Source organism: Vidua macroura, chromosome 13, assembly GCF_024509145.1.
Source record: "Vidua macroura isolate BioBank_ID:100142 chromosome 13, ASM2450914v1, whole genome shotgun sequence".
Taxonomy (NCBI): Eukaryota; Metazoa; Chordata; class Aves; order Passeriformes; family Viduidae; genus Vidua; species Vidua macroura.
In genome coordinates, this window is record NC_071583.1 from 16622402 (window position 1) to 16640145 (window position 17744).

General features: G+C 43.3%; 1 protein-coding gene and 1 long non-coding RNA gene across 7 annotated transcripts in view; one reads left to right on the plus strand and one right to left on the minus strand.

Moving 5' to 3' along the window:
* MAPKAPK3 (MAPK activated protein kinase 3) overlaps window positions 1–17744 on the plus strand; it is a 56811-nt gene that overhangs the window by 16630 nt on the left and 22437 nt on the right. For all 6 annotated transcript variants that reach the window (XR_008439216.1, XR_008439214.1, XR_008439215.1 and 3 more), the window contains exons 3-4: window positions 16517–16656; window positions 17483–17547. Coding sequence is in view for 3 of the 6 variants with exons in the window: in XM_053989400.1 (XP_053845375.1) it covers window positions 16517–16656; window positions 17483–17547 (205 nt within the window). In the remaining 3 variants the exon portion in view is untranslated. The remainder of the gene's footprint in view (window positions 1–16516; window positions 16657–17482; window positions 17548–17744) is intronic.
* LOC128813934 (uncharacterized) lies at window positions 5134–7182 on the minus strand. Its single transcript, XR_008439217.1, has 3 exons — window positions 6857–7182; window positions 6578–6643; window positions 5134–6462 (listed from the first exon to the last, which is right to left on the minus strand). It is a non-coding gene; the product is annotated as an uncharacterized LOC128813934 (long non-coding RNA).

Consider the following 17744-nt stretch of genomic DNA (forward strand, 5'->3'; position numbering starts at 1 on the left):
CAGCAGCATTAAAGAAGTTAAAGAACTTTCTATGGAGACCCTCAGTTATATTTGATGCATCAGGGTTGATCTGATTTGCTACGATAGTGCTGGAACCACTTCATGTGTGCATGGAACTGCCTTTGCAGCCTGCAAATCTCAGCATCAAGTGACAGATACTGCCTATCAAGGAAACATCAAGCATCTGAATTGTTCCAAAGCAGATCATTCTGGATAAGGGGTGTTTGAAGGGAGAGCAGTGATGAAAGCTGAATAGATGTGGTTTGAAGACAGCATCAGGAAAAGGCAGCTCAAAATGCTGATTACTTTCCTGATGTAATTAGCCTCTAGGGCAGCATCAGAGTTCATTGTGGAAAGAAACAAAAATAACCACCAAAGTCATTGTCCTTGCTCAGGCAAAATATCTGTAAGCTGAGAGTGGTTTATCTTGCTGAAGACATCAGATCTGTTACTAATGTGATAAATCTCATGTAAAAAGGAAAAAAAATAGATGTCAGAAAAACTCTGCTATTGTGAGGTCAATGCTATGAGTGCTCTTTCCAGGGAACTCCACTGTGCCTCTGGAAAGAGGCTGAATTGGGCTGGACCAAGAACTTTGCTTCCTGGTGGGATAGCCTTGGTCTGCATGGCCTCACATATTCTATTACTCTGACAGATTTGAAGGATGGTTTTTCCTGTGCTGAACTGAAATCGTTTTGCAGGAGTTGTTTGGGCAGAATTTTTTCAACCTTTTCCAGTAATAAGACTGAAGGAAAAAGTTGTTTTGACTATGTAAAATACATATTTAGTGTTAGTAATTTGCCAGTTACATGGATTTGAGGTTTATTGAGGGGTGCATTTTGTTCTGGGCGTGTCTTGCCTTGTCACCCTTAAAATCATGCCAAGTTCTGAATCTGTTATGATCAGTCTGCTCTCACATACACAAAGCTCCCTCATAAATAGCACTTTTGTGTTGTTAAACTGAGCATTCAGATGTAGGAGATGTCAGGATCTGTGCTGTGTTTATACTTCTGACTATCTTGCACTCTGTATTTTCTATCCCACTTAAGGATTTTTCAGTGCACAGACAAAAATATTGGAGTGGTAAATGATTGGTTTCAATAGCTGGTTCCATTGTCCTTGTTCAGTGTATGGATTTCTCTATTTCAGGTTAGCTTAGACCTTCTCTGAAAACAGAGTTTGGGTTTTTGTTCATTTTCTCCTGGTTGTGCTTTGAGGTGTTTTCACTCTAATGCCTGGATCACTGTTATTTTCACGACGTGGCTTTAAGATAAGTTTGCATTGTCTCTACTTTGTGTATGTGGAGCAGGTGAAAAGGTTAAACTTGTAAAATTCCACCGAATTTTGTGAGCTGCCTATGAAATATCTCCAATGAGGGTGGCTTGGGTTTGGTTCCCCCACAGCTACAGATTGCTCTTGAACTCAGTCGAGCTTTTCAAACCCGAGCTGTGGCCCAGGACTTTGGCAAATCCCCCCACAGTCCAGGCCCTGGGAAATGAGGAACAGGCAATTAGAGAGTACCTGTGTGGCTCAGCTGACTTCCTGAGCATTGCATGAGACTTCAGGAAGAGCAAGAGGAGAACCCTCAGGGTAGCATTCAGCTGTGGATAAACCACAAGACACTTGTTTCTTATCCTGCGCTTTGCCGCGTCTGTGTAGAATGCAGAGGAGATGGGAGGGGCTGCCGATGGCAGTTCCTGTCCCTCTGCATGCCAGCCTGCATCCTGACTGCGTCCGGGTTGTGCTCTGGTGTAAGGATGAAGTTAAAGGGGGAGGAATAGTGTGTAATAATATTGTGTTTGATACATACAAAGGGAGCAATATTCAGGTTACTCAAGCACCTTAATACTGAAGTTCACTTATGTTAGAAAGACCATTTTAATCATATTATAAAATATGTGTTTTGTTTTTGGTAATTATCACAAAGACCTGTTCATAGCAAGTAGAAGATAGACAAATGGTTCTTTTTTTTTTCTGCAACATTTTATTTATTATGTATTTATTGAAAGGGTATTAAATGGTTCAGAGAAAACAGTTTAGAGAAACAGCAGAACTGATGGAATTGCTCCGTTCTGCTGTGTGCACAGAATTTCTATTATTAGGATTTATTACAGTTTCTGTCATCTCTGTTGAAGATTGCCAAATAATTTATGCCAAAGCACCCCACTGCAGTAAAACGTGAGAAAGTGACATCCAAAGACAGGTTTTGTACCAAAAGAAGTCTGTGACCCAGGAAAGGACCTGAGATTCCTGACTCCAGTCTCTTAATAGCAAGAGCTTAGGCTTTTGACCAAGCCATAGCAGTCCATGGGCTGCCTGTCTGTAAATACATTATCCTATCAGAAAAATCCATGGTGAAATCTTCCAGGCAATTCCAGGGCCGTGAGCTGCAGGAACCTTGGAGTCAGTGCCACATGGAGAGAGTATCACACAGCAGCCTTCAAGGAACACTCAGGAGTTCAGTGGTGCTTGGGTTATTGTTGATGCTGCCATCAGTCCCTTCCAATAAAGCCTCACTGTTCTTCCTTTGTTCCCCTGAAGCCTTTCCAGTGAAATTTGCAACCTGCTTTACTGCTAATTGATTTATTTTTCAGTCAGGAACATGCAAAGATGATGACTCAGTTTTTACTTCTTCATTTTTCTTTACAAAAGTTACCTCATTTGCCTAAACTGGATCAGAACTTCAGGGGTTTGAGTTGCCAAAACTTCTTTTAGAGTTGCTTCTGTGTGTGCAGTGGTCACAAGACACACTGCAAATGGCCCTGGTGGGAAAATAAACTGTATAGGATGGGTTTTCCTTTCCAATTTTTATTGCCCTGGGATTAACAGCTCAGCTGTGTAAAAGAGAGCTGTGTATCTGAAAATTTTGAATATTTCTGAAGTTTTGGAACCAGCAGCCCTTTGTTCCCTGAGCAATGCAAAGGATCCTTTTTGGGGTATTGCAGGAGAGAGGGAAGGCTCCAGGGCTGGAGCAGAGGGAGGAAGATGTGGGATTGTGGATGTGATGCCTGCTCTCTTCCATGTGTTAGAGTGGTAGCTACCACTGTGAATTCTATTCTAACTTTACCCAAATAATAAGGACTTGGAAACAAGATGTCTGAGCTAAAGGCACAATAAATAATAAATCCCCACTGAACACAGGAGATTATTGATAATAAGAAAATCTATGGCAACAGTATTAACAGGCAAAGAGCGTGGAGATGGGAAAGATAGGGTGAGGAATGTGACTATTGACTGTGTGCCCTGGATTTTAGGACAGGCAAGAACAAATCTGTTTTGGATGGTTTGCATAGTCAAAGGAGATAATGTTATTATATGTGGCCTAGATGAAATCTGGACTGAGAAATATTGCAAGAATGTGCAACACTATAGACTATTTATAAATCTGTAATATTTACATTTGACGGTATCTTTGCAGAATGCAACCTTTAAATTTCACCTTTCAAGTGCCAGAGAGCACTAGGATTTAAATATATTTCTATCTTTTTCTTCTGCCAGATATCTGTTTGGCTTTGTACCTTTTGCAAGGTATGTAAGACAACTGTGTGGTTGTATCCAGGAGAACAAAGTTATTGCACACATTGCAAAACAGCCAGGAATTAAAGGCCAAGGCCTGCAGAGTTGAACAGAGCTCAAAGGTGGGGAGAATTTATTTACAAGCTTTCTAAGACACTGGCACTGTGCAGCTTTAAAAGTTGCAGCCAGACCTCTTTTGGGCAGAGCAAGAGGCGAGGTTCTGGTAGATGTTAGAATTTCAAGTTTCCAGACTAAAGTAGCATGTCTAAAGTAGCCACCTCTGTGGCTCACTTCACCTGATTCACATTCTTGGATTGGTTTTTGTTTCATTTTTAGTTTCTCTAAAAAATTGCTTAATTTGAATATGAAACTTAATTTTTTATAACATTGTATTTTTTTGTTTGTGGGTTTGGTGCTATTCTGGGGTAGCCAGAATTTAGGTTGTGAAAAATAGGCACTTAGTCATTTGCGTTAAGCATCCAGACCTCAGTCCTATTCCTGCAGCCAAACCTTATTCCATCTTTCTCAACGGGCAAGATAATTTTTCTTTCTGATTCAGAAGCTGAATCACCCTTTATTAGAAATTGTCTGGATAAGCACATTACAGAGTTATGAAGAGGCTTCACTTTCACATTCCAAGTCCCAGTTCTCGTGGTCTTTTCACAGAAGGTTCCCCAGGATACATGAGTGAAACAGATATTTCTGTAACAGTCCTTTGGGAAATAGCAGCAGTGTTTTTTCCAGTAGTTCTTGCTATGGCAGTGTATAATCTAGAAGGTAAATGCAGCTCTGGCCTGGCATCCCCTGAGAGTCCTGGGTGCAGCTCTCTGCTTCTACCACTCTTGTGAAACTTGCCTTAGGGGTGTCTTCCTTTTACAGGCTCTCTTCTGAGCCCCCCCCACCCTGTAATGAATCCATGTATCCCTGAGGAGGTTTTCTTGCTAAGGCTCACTTTTTCTTTTGTTGTGTGACAATTGGTTTTGGAAATACCTCCCTTAAAACTGAGCAGAAAATGGTACTGTGATTGCATGAAAACTTTATCAAATACAACAATTTGTACCCTCTGCACTAAGAAACACCCAGGAACTTCTAAAACTCCTCATAAGAAGTGAGAATAGCCATACCCTTCCCAAAATAGACATTGGTGCCCCCTCAGCTGGGCTCTGAGGAATTCAGGGCTATGTCCCTATTTTGCCAGCTTGTATTTCAGGTGTGAGAACTGGGAGACACTGCACTCGTGGGCATGCAAAGAGTTCTCTGCAAGAGCTGGAAGAACTCAGGTAGTGAAGTGGAAGAGCTTCATCTAATTCAGGCAGAGCAAGGATCTGGAAGCAGATATCTGCAGCCAGACTTAATAGGAATTTGGCTGTGCATCATCTGATCTGGAAATCCAGGGTCTCTTGGTGGTTTTCTATGGTGGTTCTGTCCAGGACCTATGAATGCTTTTCTACCAGTCTGCTGTTTATTTTCATGTGGAAACTTCTAGTTTTGACTAAAATAGTTCTAATCTTGCAGTTGGAAATACAGGTAGTGATAATTATGAATTCTGGTAGAGTACCCCCCATGTTCAAAATATCACAGCCTCTTAGATTGGAATAGTCACTTCTAAGAAGAAACTGAGACTTCAGGAATTTTGAGTTTTAATGCATTAAGGTTTGAAAAATGTCTCCAGCTCCTGCAATAGTTGATATCATCATTTAGTATTAAGAAGTGTTTTGAAAGGGATCGCATTTGATGACCTGGTTGAGCTTGCCCTGCAGAGCTGTGTGATGAGAACAATGTATCACTGTCCTGATGTTCTTTCCCTAGACCTTCAGGGGTTCTCCTCCCTCACCCGCAGCAGAGCACTGGGGGTGGAGAAGCCTGTGGTGGCAGGCACACTGGGATGCTCTTTGGAGGTGGTCTCCTGCTGGTTCTGAGCTGCCCTTCTAACTCCCATTAGAGACTAATGGGGGGCAGGAGGGTCTAACGTGTGTCTAAATTTACAAACAAATGACCCCCTCCCTTGGTTATGAAATGGTGAAGATGGATCAAGAGACGGTTTCTAAAGGTTTTCAAAGCAGCCCCTGCTTGAGAAAGTGTTATATGGCCATATATAAATAAACAGAAAGCATTTTTGCCGATGGGAGAAGTATTAGCCCGTGGAAGTTGAAATTACCACCACCTGACAGGTCTTGGACAAAATCCTGCATATTAAGCAGGTGTCATCCAGATCTTCTGGGGTGTGGCAAGATGTTCAAAATCTGCAAATTCCCCTTACCCTTGCAGTCTCCACCTGGGGATCTGTCTTCCCATCTAGAGGGAAGAGAATCATGGCTGTGTGCCTTCTTCCCTTGCCACTGCCTGCTGTGAAGTGTTGGAGCAGCTCTGTGGAGGGAGCAGCAGCTGCATGCTTGGACAATCTGTTTTCCTGTTAACATGGCTTCAGTGCAGGGATGTTTTCCTGTTTCCCTGGTGGGTCACATCCAGGAGAATGAGACTGGATGAACACACACTGCCTCTGTGAAAGCATCACCTCAGGAGTCAGGAGCACTTCCATGGGGCAGCTGTTTCCAGGGTATTGATGTTAGCTGTAAGCAGGCAGGTGGCTCCTGAGTTTCTTTTCTGTTGCCCCAGCTTTGTCACTCCCTCCTCCCCCTGCCTCATCCCAGACTCTCTCTCAGACATGCTGACTTGTGGAAGTGAGCCAACATTGCAGTGTACCACAGGCAGCTACTGCTGCAGGGAGAGGAGGGGAAGGACAGTGCCTTAAGAAAGGGAGATGGATATGCTTCAGCTTGGAAAGATGAAAAGGATCTAATTCCTGGACTGATTCTTGTTTTTCATCAGTGCTTTTGCTACATCTCATTTTTCTGACCCCTGTGCAGTCCTCTCAGCATGGTGCTGCTTTAGACAAGACATCAAAACATCAGACTTCCAAATATTCCTGAGATCCTCCTCCTCTTCCTTTTTCATGTACAGTCATGAGGCAGGAGGAGAGAGGAAATTATTCAGGAATGGGAAGGAAATGCTCTTGATTTTGGCAAAAAAACACCCTTCCATTTAAGCTGTTCTGCTCTACCTTTGAGGTGTCCAACTGCTTCCTGTCAGCTGGTTGCAGGGAACGTGGACCATTCCTCTCTAACCTCTGTCAAAGAAATGGAACATGAATGTTGGGGAAGGAGCCCTCTGCTCACACCTCTCACTCCACTGCATATCCTGGTACAGAGAAGATCAGAGTAGGCAAGGTGGCTAAAAACTGAAATAAAGTGGGCAGCAAAATGGAAAGATATTCCCTTCTGTTGGGATGACTGGAGAAATAAAGTCTGCTTGCCTGGAGTGGCTGGGAGCTGTGACTCACCAGGAGCAGGAGTTCTCAGCTGTTGCAGAAGAGTCTCCAGGGCTTGGGCTCTCGGACAGGCAGGGAGGGAGCCTAGATGTGGCTGAGCAGGTGCCAGGTTTGGATGGAGAAGGGGAGCTGTGGTCAGGAGGATGGGGCATTTACCTGGTGAGGGGATCTTAATTAATGGTGGCTGGCAGGGTGTTTAAGGTTTCTGAAGGGAGGTGTGAGGGAGTGTATGGCTGTGTATGAACTGGCAGATCCCAGCTGCATTCCAGGAAGTGTTTTCCAGCACTGTGGATATTAAAGAGTCCTTAATCAAGTAATGAGTTCTGTAAGGCATTAGCTGCTCTAAGGGTGTGCTGTGGGGCTTGAAAGGAAAGTTGTGCTGGATTCTGCTGCCATTGTGACAAAGCAGAGCTGTAACCAGGGGTGGCTGAGCCAGTGCACCCAGCAAAAGCCATCAATGAGAATTGTAACATAAATAACAGTTTTACTGCAGTGTCACTTGCCTGTGTTGATTCCATCTGTTGAATTCCCCCTCCTCCCAGAGTATTTTTCTTTTCTTTCCTTGCCTTTCCTGTGTACTGGTTTACTTAGCTTTAGAACATATATTCAGACAAAATAAGGACAACAACTATTGGGAGAACAATCTACTTTTTCCTCTTAATGGCTTCCTTTGCATTTCTAGCTCTGCTGAATGCCGCAGAGTTTTGTTTCTGTTCACAGTCACACTATTCTCTGTCATGTCGTGGCTGTACACAATAAGCAGTTCCAGGGATCTTTATGCCTGGAGGACCATTAAGCTTCCATCCACAGAGCTGTGTATTGAGTTGTTGTGCTTTAGAAACAGATCCAGATCTTTGCTTGAAAATGCCGATGGCAGAGCTTGCACAGACACGAGTGTGAAAACATATAGCAGTGATTTGAAGCACTAAAGAAATCTTACAGATGTATGTCCTGGCTGAAGGCTTTAGGGCTTTGTTTTATTTTTGCAGAGGAGTTAAGTTGCCACAGGTGACAGCTTTTAGGATTGAGTGTTTGATGTGCTGGTCAGAGTCACTCCCGTCAGATTCCCAAGAACTGGGTCAAATCTCAGTATCTCTGCTGTGAGAGACGTGACATGGAGTTGCTGTCAGTGCCACTGATGTCAGGGATTTAGCAAGCCTCCCCTTAAGGTAATGCTTAAACAAAGTAGATGAGCCCCATGAAATGGGAGAAGGAAGATTTGAGAGTTTTTTTATTTATTTCTGGGTCCTTTGGATGATTTAGGAGTACTTGAGACAGACGATGCAGTAGGAGAGAGACACTGCTTGGTCATGCGACAGAATGCACAAATGTGGGTGTAGAGGAAGGAGATGTTGAGGAAGAACAGCTCTGTCTGAGAAAGAGCTGGCCTGGGGTGGCACATTGCCAAGCTTTGCATGCATGGATGGCAACCTGAAATTCATGTGGAAGGGGATAGGAAGTCAGCTAAAAGGGAGTTTAGGTGTGTGGGCAGTGGTATGACAGGACAGTATCTGCATTCTGAATTTCTCTGCCAGAAGGTGGGGCCATGGAGGAGAACAGAGCTGCAGGTGTGGGGGGAAGCTCATTAAGGTGTCAACTGTCCCAAAATGGGGCTGGTGTGTAGAGAAGGGTGGAAAGACAGACACATGGCAAATGGCCACAGCAGGAATCCAGTAGGCAACCCAAAGAGCCTCTGTCAAGGCCTTCCTGGGAGCTCTTGAGTGATTTAATCTTCATGACTGTAGTCACACATGCAAAAAATACAGAGAAAGGCTAGGGGACAGCTCAGGCTTCTCTCAGAGCCACTGTTATCTGTGGTTAATGAGATTAAACATGTTCCTAATTTCTGCTTCTACCTTGTTTAGTATTATCACTTCTGTGTTAATTTCCTTACTGCTGATTAGTACGAAGGCCAGGAAAGACAGCATCACACTTGGATCTTCTCAGTGCCTTCTGCCACATCCTGCTCCAGCAAAGCTGTGCCATCGCTTACTAATGTTGGTATTATTGCCCTGCTGTCCCACACAGCAGTACAGGTGATTTTCATGGCAGTTAGAACTGAAATTAGAGCACTCAGAATAACATCTATATTTGCTCTTTCCCCTTCTTTCTGTGGAAAACGTGTGTAGAATGTTACTACTAGTTAGGTATGCTGTAATGCAGTTTTGGTTTTATTAAAGAAAAACAGAGGTATAAGACAAAAATATAGCAAAATATCACAGAAAGGGCATGGGATAACATATTACTGGGAGGAGGGGGCATTAGGGATGGTTTAAGTGGAGCTTAGGAACTGTGACTGTCAGTACTGGGAAGCGTGTGAGAGGGTCACATCCTGGCAGGCACGTTCCAGCCCATTTCATGGCCACAAAAAGTGCTGGTCTAGTCTGGAGGTATTGCTGCATCACAGGCATTGCACAGAAGAACGTCAAAGGTAAGGAAATACAACTGGCAATTCAGAAAATAGAGTTTTTTGTGATGGCCATAGTTCTTGTGGAAGTCTGTGTCTCGGTCTCAGACTGGCCCCAAGACAACTCTGAGTCCTGGACAGGCAGGATGTGTCCTCATTGTGGGAGATTTCACTATGGCAGGTGTCAAAGCTGTTTGCTATAGGGTACATCTCAAAGTTTTAAGTGATCCTTTATTTGCTTTGATTCAAGGTATAAAGTTCTTAGACATCTGGAAGATCAAGACTGTAGTCTTGAATTTAGTGTTCTATGAATAGCTAAAGTCATAGCAGAGGGAAAGTTTGATTGGCTGAAGATGTGAGGAAGTGCCACAGTATTTTGTACTGCTGGAATTTTCTTTCACAGCAAAGTTTGACAAGCAAGGTCCATTCATTTTGCTCAGCCAAGGAGCGAGTTGTATAAATTACCGAAACCAAGTCAGCTGACTCCTTGTTATCAGAATTTATGAACTCATGGCTGGCAGGAGTGAAGTTTGTATTGAGGGGTGGGTTTTTTGTTTTGTTTTGGTGGTTTTTTTTTTTCTTTTTTTTTTTCTTCGCCTTTTTTCTTTCCCTTTTCAAAGGGAAACCTCATATCAGACACTTGAGTGAAATTACAAGGTAAGAAATATCATAATTTTCAGCTGGGATTTTAGGTTTCCTTTTCCTCAATTTGGAAATTTAGGAAGAGTGAAAATAGTAACAGAGCTAGAGATTATTTTATTTTAATCACAGATTAGCATGTCTGAGTTTTGGAAGGGCTTTACAGCAGGTCTGCCCAGCTGCTGAATATTGACTGCAGGTGTTGAATGCAGTTGTTAGTGCTGACTAAACAGCATTTTGAGGGAGAAATTGTCATCAGGAGAAGGTAGAGAGAGGAGCTGATTTCTAGGCATTCTTGTATAAACAAGTGTTTGAGGATGTTCCTGTCTGGTAGCAGCATATTAGTAGCTGTTGGTGATTTATTTTTCTTCTAAAATCCATTTGCAGTGTTTTGAATGCAACAGAAGCCACATGCAGCTGATTTGTAGCCTGTCACAACTGAGAATAGCTGGAATCTTACAGTGCCAGTAGGAATATTTTTCCATCCACACAGAACAAGCACAGTATTAAAATACAAAGTAATATTATAGTTCTAGCAAAATACATATCATGCTTTTTATTTAAATCTCTATATACCCCACGGTATTGAATGTACAGTTGCATGTATTTGGCACTGCAGTTCCAATACATTCATATAAGATTATCAGAGTATCAGGAAAGTCACTTTTCTTTTTGGGCATTTTGGCTCATTTTTGTGCTTCCTTTTATGTCAACCTCACATGTGCAAGGGGATACCTTTGAAATGCATCCTGGCCCCCAGCCTTGCCATTCCAGTTGCATTCCCTGTATCTCCACTAACATTTATGAGCAAAGACAGCTGACCTTTGCAGAGTGAATGGCTAGTTGCATGTGTAATTAGAGCATTAATAGTGCTATGTCTCATTTATTTACCTCAGGTTGTAGAGTCATAGTGAGTGCCTGGTGGTGACTCAAGTACTGCTACAATAAATAAATTCAGAAACCACACCAAAGTTATTTTTGAGAGACCTGGTTGATTCACTGCAGGAGAGAGGCTTGGAGCAAAATAATATTTATTTGGTGTGTGCTCTCTAGGGATGAAGAAGCAGGAGTGAGCAAAGTTCTTCAGCAGACTTGATGTACATCTAGTGCTCAAACTCTTAGGAAAAAAAAGAAAAATCTCTCTGTTAAACTGTTCTTTTTGTCTTTGCCCATTCCACTCTTTTCTCCTGTTTTCCCTTTAAAACATGTGTGTAAGGAATTTGCAGTCATGTGTGTCAGCAGGGAGCTGATTTCAGCGTGGCTCTGACTCCACGTGCACAGAATCCTCCCCGAGTCCTTTGCACTTTCGCTTGTGCTGGCAAGGCCCCAAAGATCTGCTGCAGCTTTTGCCATTTCCAGGATTAGCTGAGTAGAGACTGGAAGAGTGGAGGGAAGAGGTAGATAGAGAAAGGTCCTTCAATGCAGGGAGTACAGCCCTGACATGCAGTAGGGTGAGGGAAGGGATTTGATACCAGAGGCAGGAGTGATGGAAAATTGTGCTACTCAACTGTTGTTCCTATTATGAGCTTGGAGAAGCCCACCTTTGGGACTGGCCGTGTGTCTGAGCCCCATGGAGAGGACAGGGAATGCCAGCTGTGGTGGCAGCTTGGACAGCTCTGCAGGAATCAGGATGACAGTTTATTTCAATAAAGCCTCCAAGCAGGTTTAATTTCCAACAGCCTAAGCTGGATTTGAAATAACAGCAGAAAAGTAAAAGGTGTACAGATGACCCTCTACCTGTGCCTGCCCTGATTTTAGCCCTTAGACTGATGCTTCAGTACTAAATAATTCCAGCAGAAGTGTGTTGTATTGTTTTCATTTTAAAGAACAGAATCAGTGCTTTCTTGGAGATTTGCAGGAGTGGAGTCCCCACTTGCTGCCATTGCAGGCACATACGTGGCATGTGCTGCAGCTCGACTGACGGGCACTGCTGATGCACGAGGAAGGAAACCTTGATCATTTCAATTCCTTGAGTGTTCTAACACCAAGGAGGGCTTTTTCCCTTCTGAAGAGACCTGGAAACAGATAAAGGTTGTTAACATTGAATTAGAAGATATATTGGAAATAATCAGGATGCAATAAAAGACAAAATGTCCAAAGCCATACTGATTGCTCTTTTTTCTTTCCTTTTTTCTCCCCCCCCCGCCTTTTTCTTTTAGTAGCATAGGGGAGGGAGGGGATAAAAGAAACATTATCCAAGCCTCTTTTTGCCATCTACCCCTCTTGAATAAAGAATGACTGGAAGAACTGCTCTGCTGCAAATGGTGTCAGGTTCTGTGCATCAGTGTGAATTCAGTTCCCAAGGCTTATTTGTAGGACTCAGCATTTTTGTAACAGCCACACACAAAGAGGAAAGCAAGCAAAAAGCCCCTACATTTAGGCCCTTAGACCTTTTATTTCCCAGCTAGAGACATAAATAAGCTAGATATAAGTGCCTATATGTCAGTATTGCATGCTGAGGACCTTTAGGACTGAAAATTTCTGCAGGTTCCATTTCTGTTTTAATAATGGGAAGCCTTCCTGTGAGGAAGATAGCATAGAGATTATAAAACTGATTGTCTTGTGAAGGGGAGTTCAGATTCTGAAATGGATGTATATAAGAAAGACATGGTTGCAGTTTCAGATGCTGCTTTATTGTAGCACATGGAGTAGATGAGAACTGAGCCTGTAACACTTCTAAGCCAAGCACAGCACTTGTTTGGATCTAGGGAGAACTGCTGAAGTTTAAAATAAACAAAAAAAACCATCGTGGAGGTCTTGATCTTCTATGTAGGGAGCAGATAGCAGGTCTAACAGGAATCTGTGTAATCTGGCAGTGCATATTAAAGAGAAAGTCACTGAGAAGTGGTTGTTTGCTGTCCTCAGCCTGTTCCCTTACCCATGCCCATGGATATCTTCCCTCTCAGTTACAGTTTCAGAGTCCAGAAGATCACTTGCCACTCCCTGGAGCCCTGAGGTTATTTCCTGTATAGATCAGACCATTAAGGTATGAGGACTCCTCCTGTCCTTCCTTGTGTATACCACAGTGAATCAATGGAAAAGCTATTAGAAGATACTTTTTTTTTTTTTTTTTTTTTTTTCCCTCTCGATCAAGACATTCTGCACAGGAAGAAATTCCACAGAGCCAGCCTTCAAGCTGCAGTTTAGAATTTGTTTGGCAGGCACCCCCCAACCCCAGCTAGGCCAATGCCCCAGAATAAGAGTTCAGGACTCCCTGCACTGCCCAGGCCCTGAACTGGCAGCACATCCTGGAGTGTCTGCTGGCATCTGCCCTCTTGTTCCTCAGGAACAGGCTGAGCACTCCCACTGTGCTGCTCTTTTCCCTCTTCAGCTTTTTCAGGTATTGAGGACAGTTGTGTGAATCACATCCTGTACTTTCTTACCTTCCATCCATCACCCTGTTTTTGGTGACCTCCCTGTTTCATCTGCTGCTTTTAGGCAATGGTTTGGTGATGCTGAGCTCCAGCAAAACTCCAGTTTTGTATTGAGCAGCTCCTGGTGCAAACTGTGTCTGACCACACACTCATGAAGTTGTGCAAAGGCTGCTGTGCTTTGTGTCATCTGATCTCATGAGAAATAGGGAGATGGAGCATTTCTCTTGGGGTTGGTGTGCTTTTGAAATTGGGCTGGTTCATGATCCTGCCCACAGCCTATCGTGACGTGCTGTGACTCGGCTGAACGCCGGGGGAGCTTTAGGGCAGTGACTGGGGCTCCTGTTCCTAAAGCTGCTCTTCACTCAAACCAGTAGCACTGGAAAACTGATCTGAAGTTCTAGGTTTGTTCACAACTGCCTCTGCACTTCTGTACAATGTCAGGGAACATGATTCAAGTCTTATCAAAGCTATGTCAGCAATAAAAGGACGGTCGCTCTTTGGGCTCAGGAAGATGGCAAAATATCCATTTAGGTTCTTTGCAAGTTTGTGATATTTAATCACAAGTCTAAAATTTTAGACTGTGTTTCTAAATCATCGCCTAAATTTTGCAGAAATTGGTGCTTTCAGCCCTACACGGCTTTCATTTTACAAGTGTCTGTGTCTCTAAAATGTCTTAAAAGGTACAGCTCTGCCTTCCAGTTTTAGACATAAAGAGAAGATTTCATTTATTTTCGAAGTTCAGAAGGAGAAATCCAAAGGTTAACAGTTGGTTGGTATATCAGATGTTACTTGGTATGTGTATGTGCTCTTTATTTTTGAATTTCCCTTTCTCTGCTCCTCCAGGTGTCATCTTGACATGAGTACATTCAATCTTGGCACGAAGAAGTGTACAAAACTTACTTGAAGTGTGGAGAAAAGAAACTGCAGCATCCAAATGCTTGTAAAGGTTCTTCAGAGAGGGAGAATTAAATTCTTTGAAGCCATTTTCATAAGCACTTAGTACAAACCTGAAAAATAGCATCTCTGTGCACTGTACAAGCACAATAGACACAGATGATAGTGCAGTTACATTAGTATAGAGAATGGGAATGTCTGATCAGTAGCACAGGATAGAGGAGAAGCTTTTGGAAGCGTTCTGCTCAGAAGTGGCATTAATCCAGTAGTAGCCAAACAACGAACACTGGAAGGCCTGGTTAGTCTTGAGGGTGTTTAGGCTTTATTGTGGCACATGTAATGTAATGAACTTTTGAAGAGCCCTCTAGGCAACAGCCCAAACTCAGAAGGGCAGAGGGGAAAATTCTGATGGACAGTCCTACTGAGCTAGAACACAGTGGCTGTGAAGGAAAGGCTGCTGAATGGGCTGATGGCTGAAAGAAGCAAAGCAAGGGCACTTGGACTCACTAGCGGGCTCTTTGTCCAAATTGGAGCCATCTCTTTCTTTAGGAAGTTATTTCTGTTGGAAATGAGGCCAGAGCCAGGCTGGAGCAGGAAGGAAGAGGCGGACAGTGATCTCAGAAGGGCGTGCTCTGGGTGCAGAATGACAGCTGTGCAGAAGGAGCTTGGCTGCCAGGGCAATGACCTTGGCCAGAGAGCTCCTCCAGCCCCCTGCTCTGCTGGACATCTGGTGCTGTGCAGAGCCCAGCTGAGGGGCCTGGGGTGGGCACGGTGTAGCTGCACACTCAGCTACAGGGCCAGCTGCCCTCCTGAGCCCACTTGTCCCCTCCTGCAGCCTTCCAATGCTTCACACAAAACCAAAAATGTGCACTCACCAGAGGAGTACTTGTCACCCTTTTCCTGTTCCTGGCCTGGAAGACAAGCATTTACCCTCTTTCCAGCCATTCCCAAGCACTTCTCCATCATTGTATGAAAGGCTACAGATGTTTCCTGCCATGCTACTTTGTCTGCTCTGCTGAAATGGATGCTGAAGCAGCAAAGAAGTGTAAGATTTTTTTCCCCAGTGATGTAAATTGTCTGTATTGAAGTCAATAAAGAAAACAGAATTTGCATCTTCCTGTAACCTTTCAAAAACGTGTTTGCCTGTATTGAAGGTGCTTGTGACACCATTTGTGGCTTAACTTGGCTATTGGATGGAAACAGTTTCCTGGTCTGATTCATAGGTCCATAATGACAGGTTACATGTTAATTCTTGTTTTCAGCAATTATCATGCAGTTGTGTGTTCACTCAAAACTAATAGCAAACATGAGTGAAAGGCTAAGGCCTAATAGTGCACCAATGATACTTTCTATTTGCCTGTCTGAAAATAGCTACCCCATAGTTGTTGTGGGCCTTTTCTAACACAAATATATCAGAGGTGGTTGTTCTTTGCTTGTTTTTTATTTTGTTTCACTACATTTAACAATGCTTTATATAGCATCAGTTTTGTTGCTGCTCCTTCATCACCATGATTATTACTATATCAAGCTCCGATCACAGCTGCATTTTGCAGGAGCTGTACAAATGTGCAGTAAAGGGAGTCTCTGTCACAAAGTGTTAGTGGTGTCTGGAGAGCTGAGGCAGAGAGGAACAGGCATAATTCAGCAATGTGCCCCTACTGCACAAAGCTCAGTTGTGGTGTCGGGTACAGAGCAGTGCTTCAGACAGGAAGGGACACACTTCTTGTGCAAAGGTTGCAGGGTCAGGAAGGATGAGCTCCTGCTGCCCTTCTAGAGATCAGTGCCTGTAAAAGAAACTGGCCTTGCAGGCGATAGAAAAAAGTTCAAGCATCTAGATAGCCAAAGGTCCCTTTCTTACTTGGTGGGGCCAGAAGTGCGCATAGTATTGAAGAAGCACATTCAGAGTCACCGTAAAAGTGACATTGTTTCAAATCTCACTTAACTTACAGGATTTGCAATGCACCCACCTGGAAGTCTCTTCTTCCAGCAGCTAGGGGCATGTGAGATAGTTATTGTCCTTAGAAGGGAGATTCTCTGTTTAAAAGTTTTGCAAACACATAAGAAAAATTTGCTGTTTCCCACCCAGAAGTGGGTAAGATAGACCTGTCTCCATCTCAGATTCAAAATCCCTCCTCACTGTTGTTCAAGGCCCTTCCTATTCCAAGGGACCAATTGTTTCTGTATTCCTCAGTCTAACAAGATGGACAGCCCAGAGAAGGTGAAAATGTCATGATGGATTCTCATCCTTCAGCTGGAGAAGGTTTTCTCATCTGGAGCTCATCTTTGAGCCCCAGAGCACGTTGGTGCCAGTTGACAGCAGGACAATGGTGCCTCGCTGACCTTGCTCTTTCTCCACAGCTCCTGTACGACAACCCCAAAGCCCGGCAGGAAGTCGAATATCACTGGCGAGCCTCAGGCTGTCCTCACATTGTCCATGTCCTGGATGTGTATGAGAATATCCATAATGGAAAGAGATGCCTGCTCATTGTCATGGAATGGTATGGACCAGCAGCAGCCCCTCACCAGGCACTGCTTTTGGAGGGATGGAGGGAGTAGGAGAATGTGTTGGCTTAGGTGGCAGTTGGGAGATTTCTCAGCAGAACAATTTTGGTTTGCACAGGAAATCTCTTGTTCCCTTTATGGAACTGATAAGGAAATGTGCAGCTGCTCCAGCCATGTGCTGGAAGAATGGGGAATCTTTACCAGAAAATAAATTTTCATTGTGCTCCATAGCAATTGTCCTCATTAAAACATTAACTGAAACACCTTTGAAAGATGTCTCTACCAATATATTCTGCTTTGGTTGTGATCAGCTTCCAGCTTCAGATGTAAATCCAATGATCCAATGTGATCTGTCATGTTGTAACTATTTTGACTCTGACTTTCCCTGTTCTCTCCCTAGTCTCCAATACCACAGTTATTGTCCTTTTCACTGAGGACAAATTAATAATTCTTTTAGGTGTCTTTGCTTCTTTCTTTTTCTTTCTCTCCACCCCTTACATGAAACAAGATTATTGTCAGCCTCCCAATGCCAGCATATCTGACTTCCCATCTTTGTGTGCCATGTTCCCTGTGACAGGGTACATGAAATTGAAAGCATAAAAACTCCCTGGTCTTATTTTGTTTTCTATTTATGCCATATCAGAATGGCTTTCTGCATTGATGTGAGTGAGTGTGATGTTTGGGAAGCACTGACATAGGAGGCAGACTGTAATCTTTATCTGTTCCTGCTGTGGTTCTATGAGATTATATGGATGCACAGTCAGGTGTTAATTTTGTCCTTTCTGCTAATATAAGGTGGGGGTTTTGTGTTCTTTGTTTCAGCATGGAAGGAGGAGAGCTGTTTAGCAGGATCCAGGAGAGAGGAGACCAAGCTTTCACTGAGAGAGGTAAAACACTGCAAGTTTCATTTTAAAGTTTGTGAAAGACTTTTTCTTTCTTCTCCATTTCTCTGTTCCCTGTTTCCTTTTAGGAATTTTTCTTTGATTTTATCTGTGGTGGTATTTGTTGTTATTACTGTTATTTATCCCAGTGTGTGTTAAGAGCAATTTTGAAAAGTTCCCAAGAACCGGGAATTATGAGAATT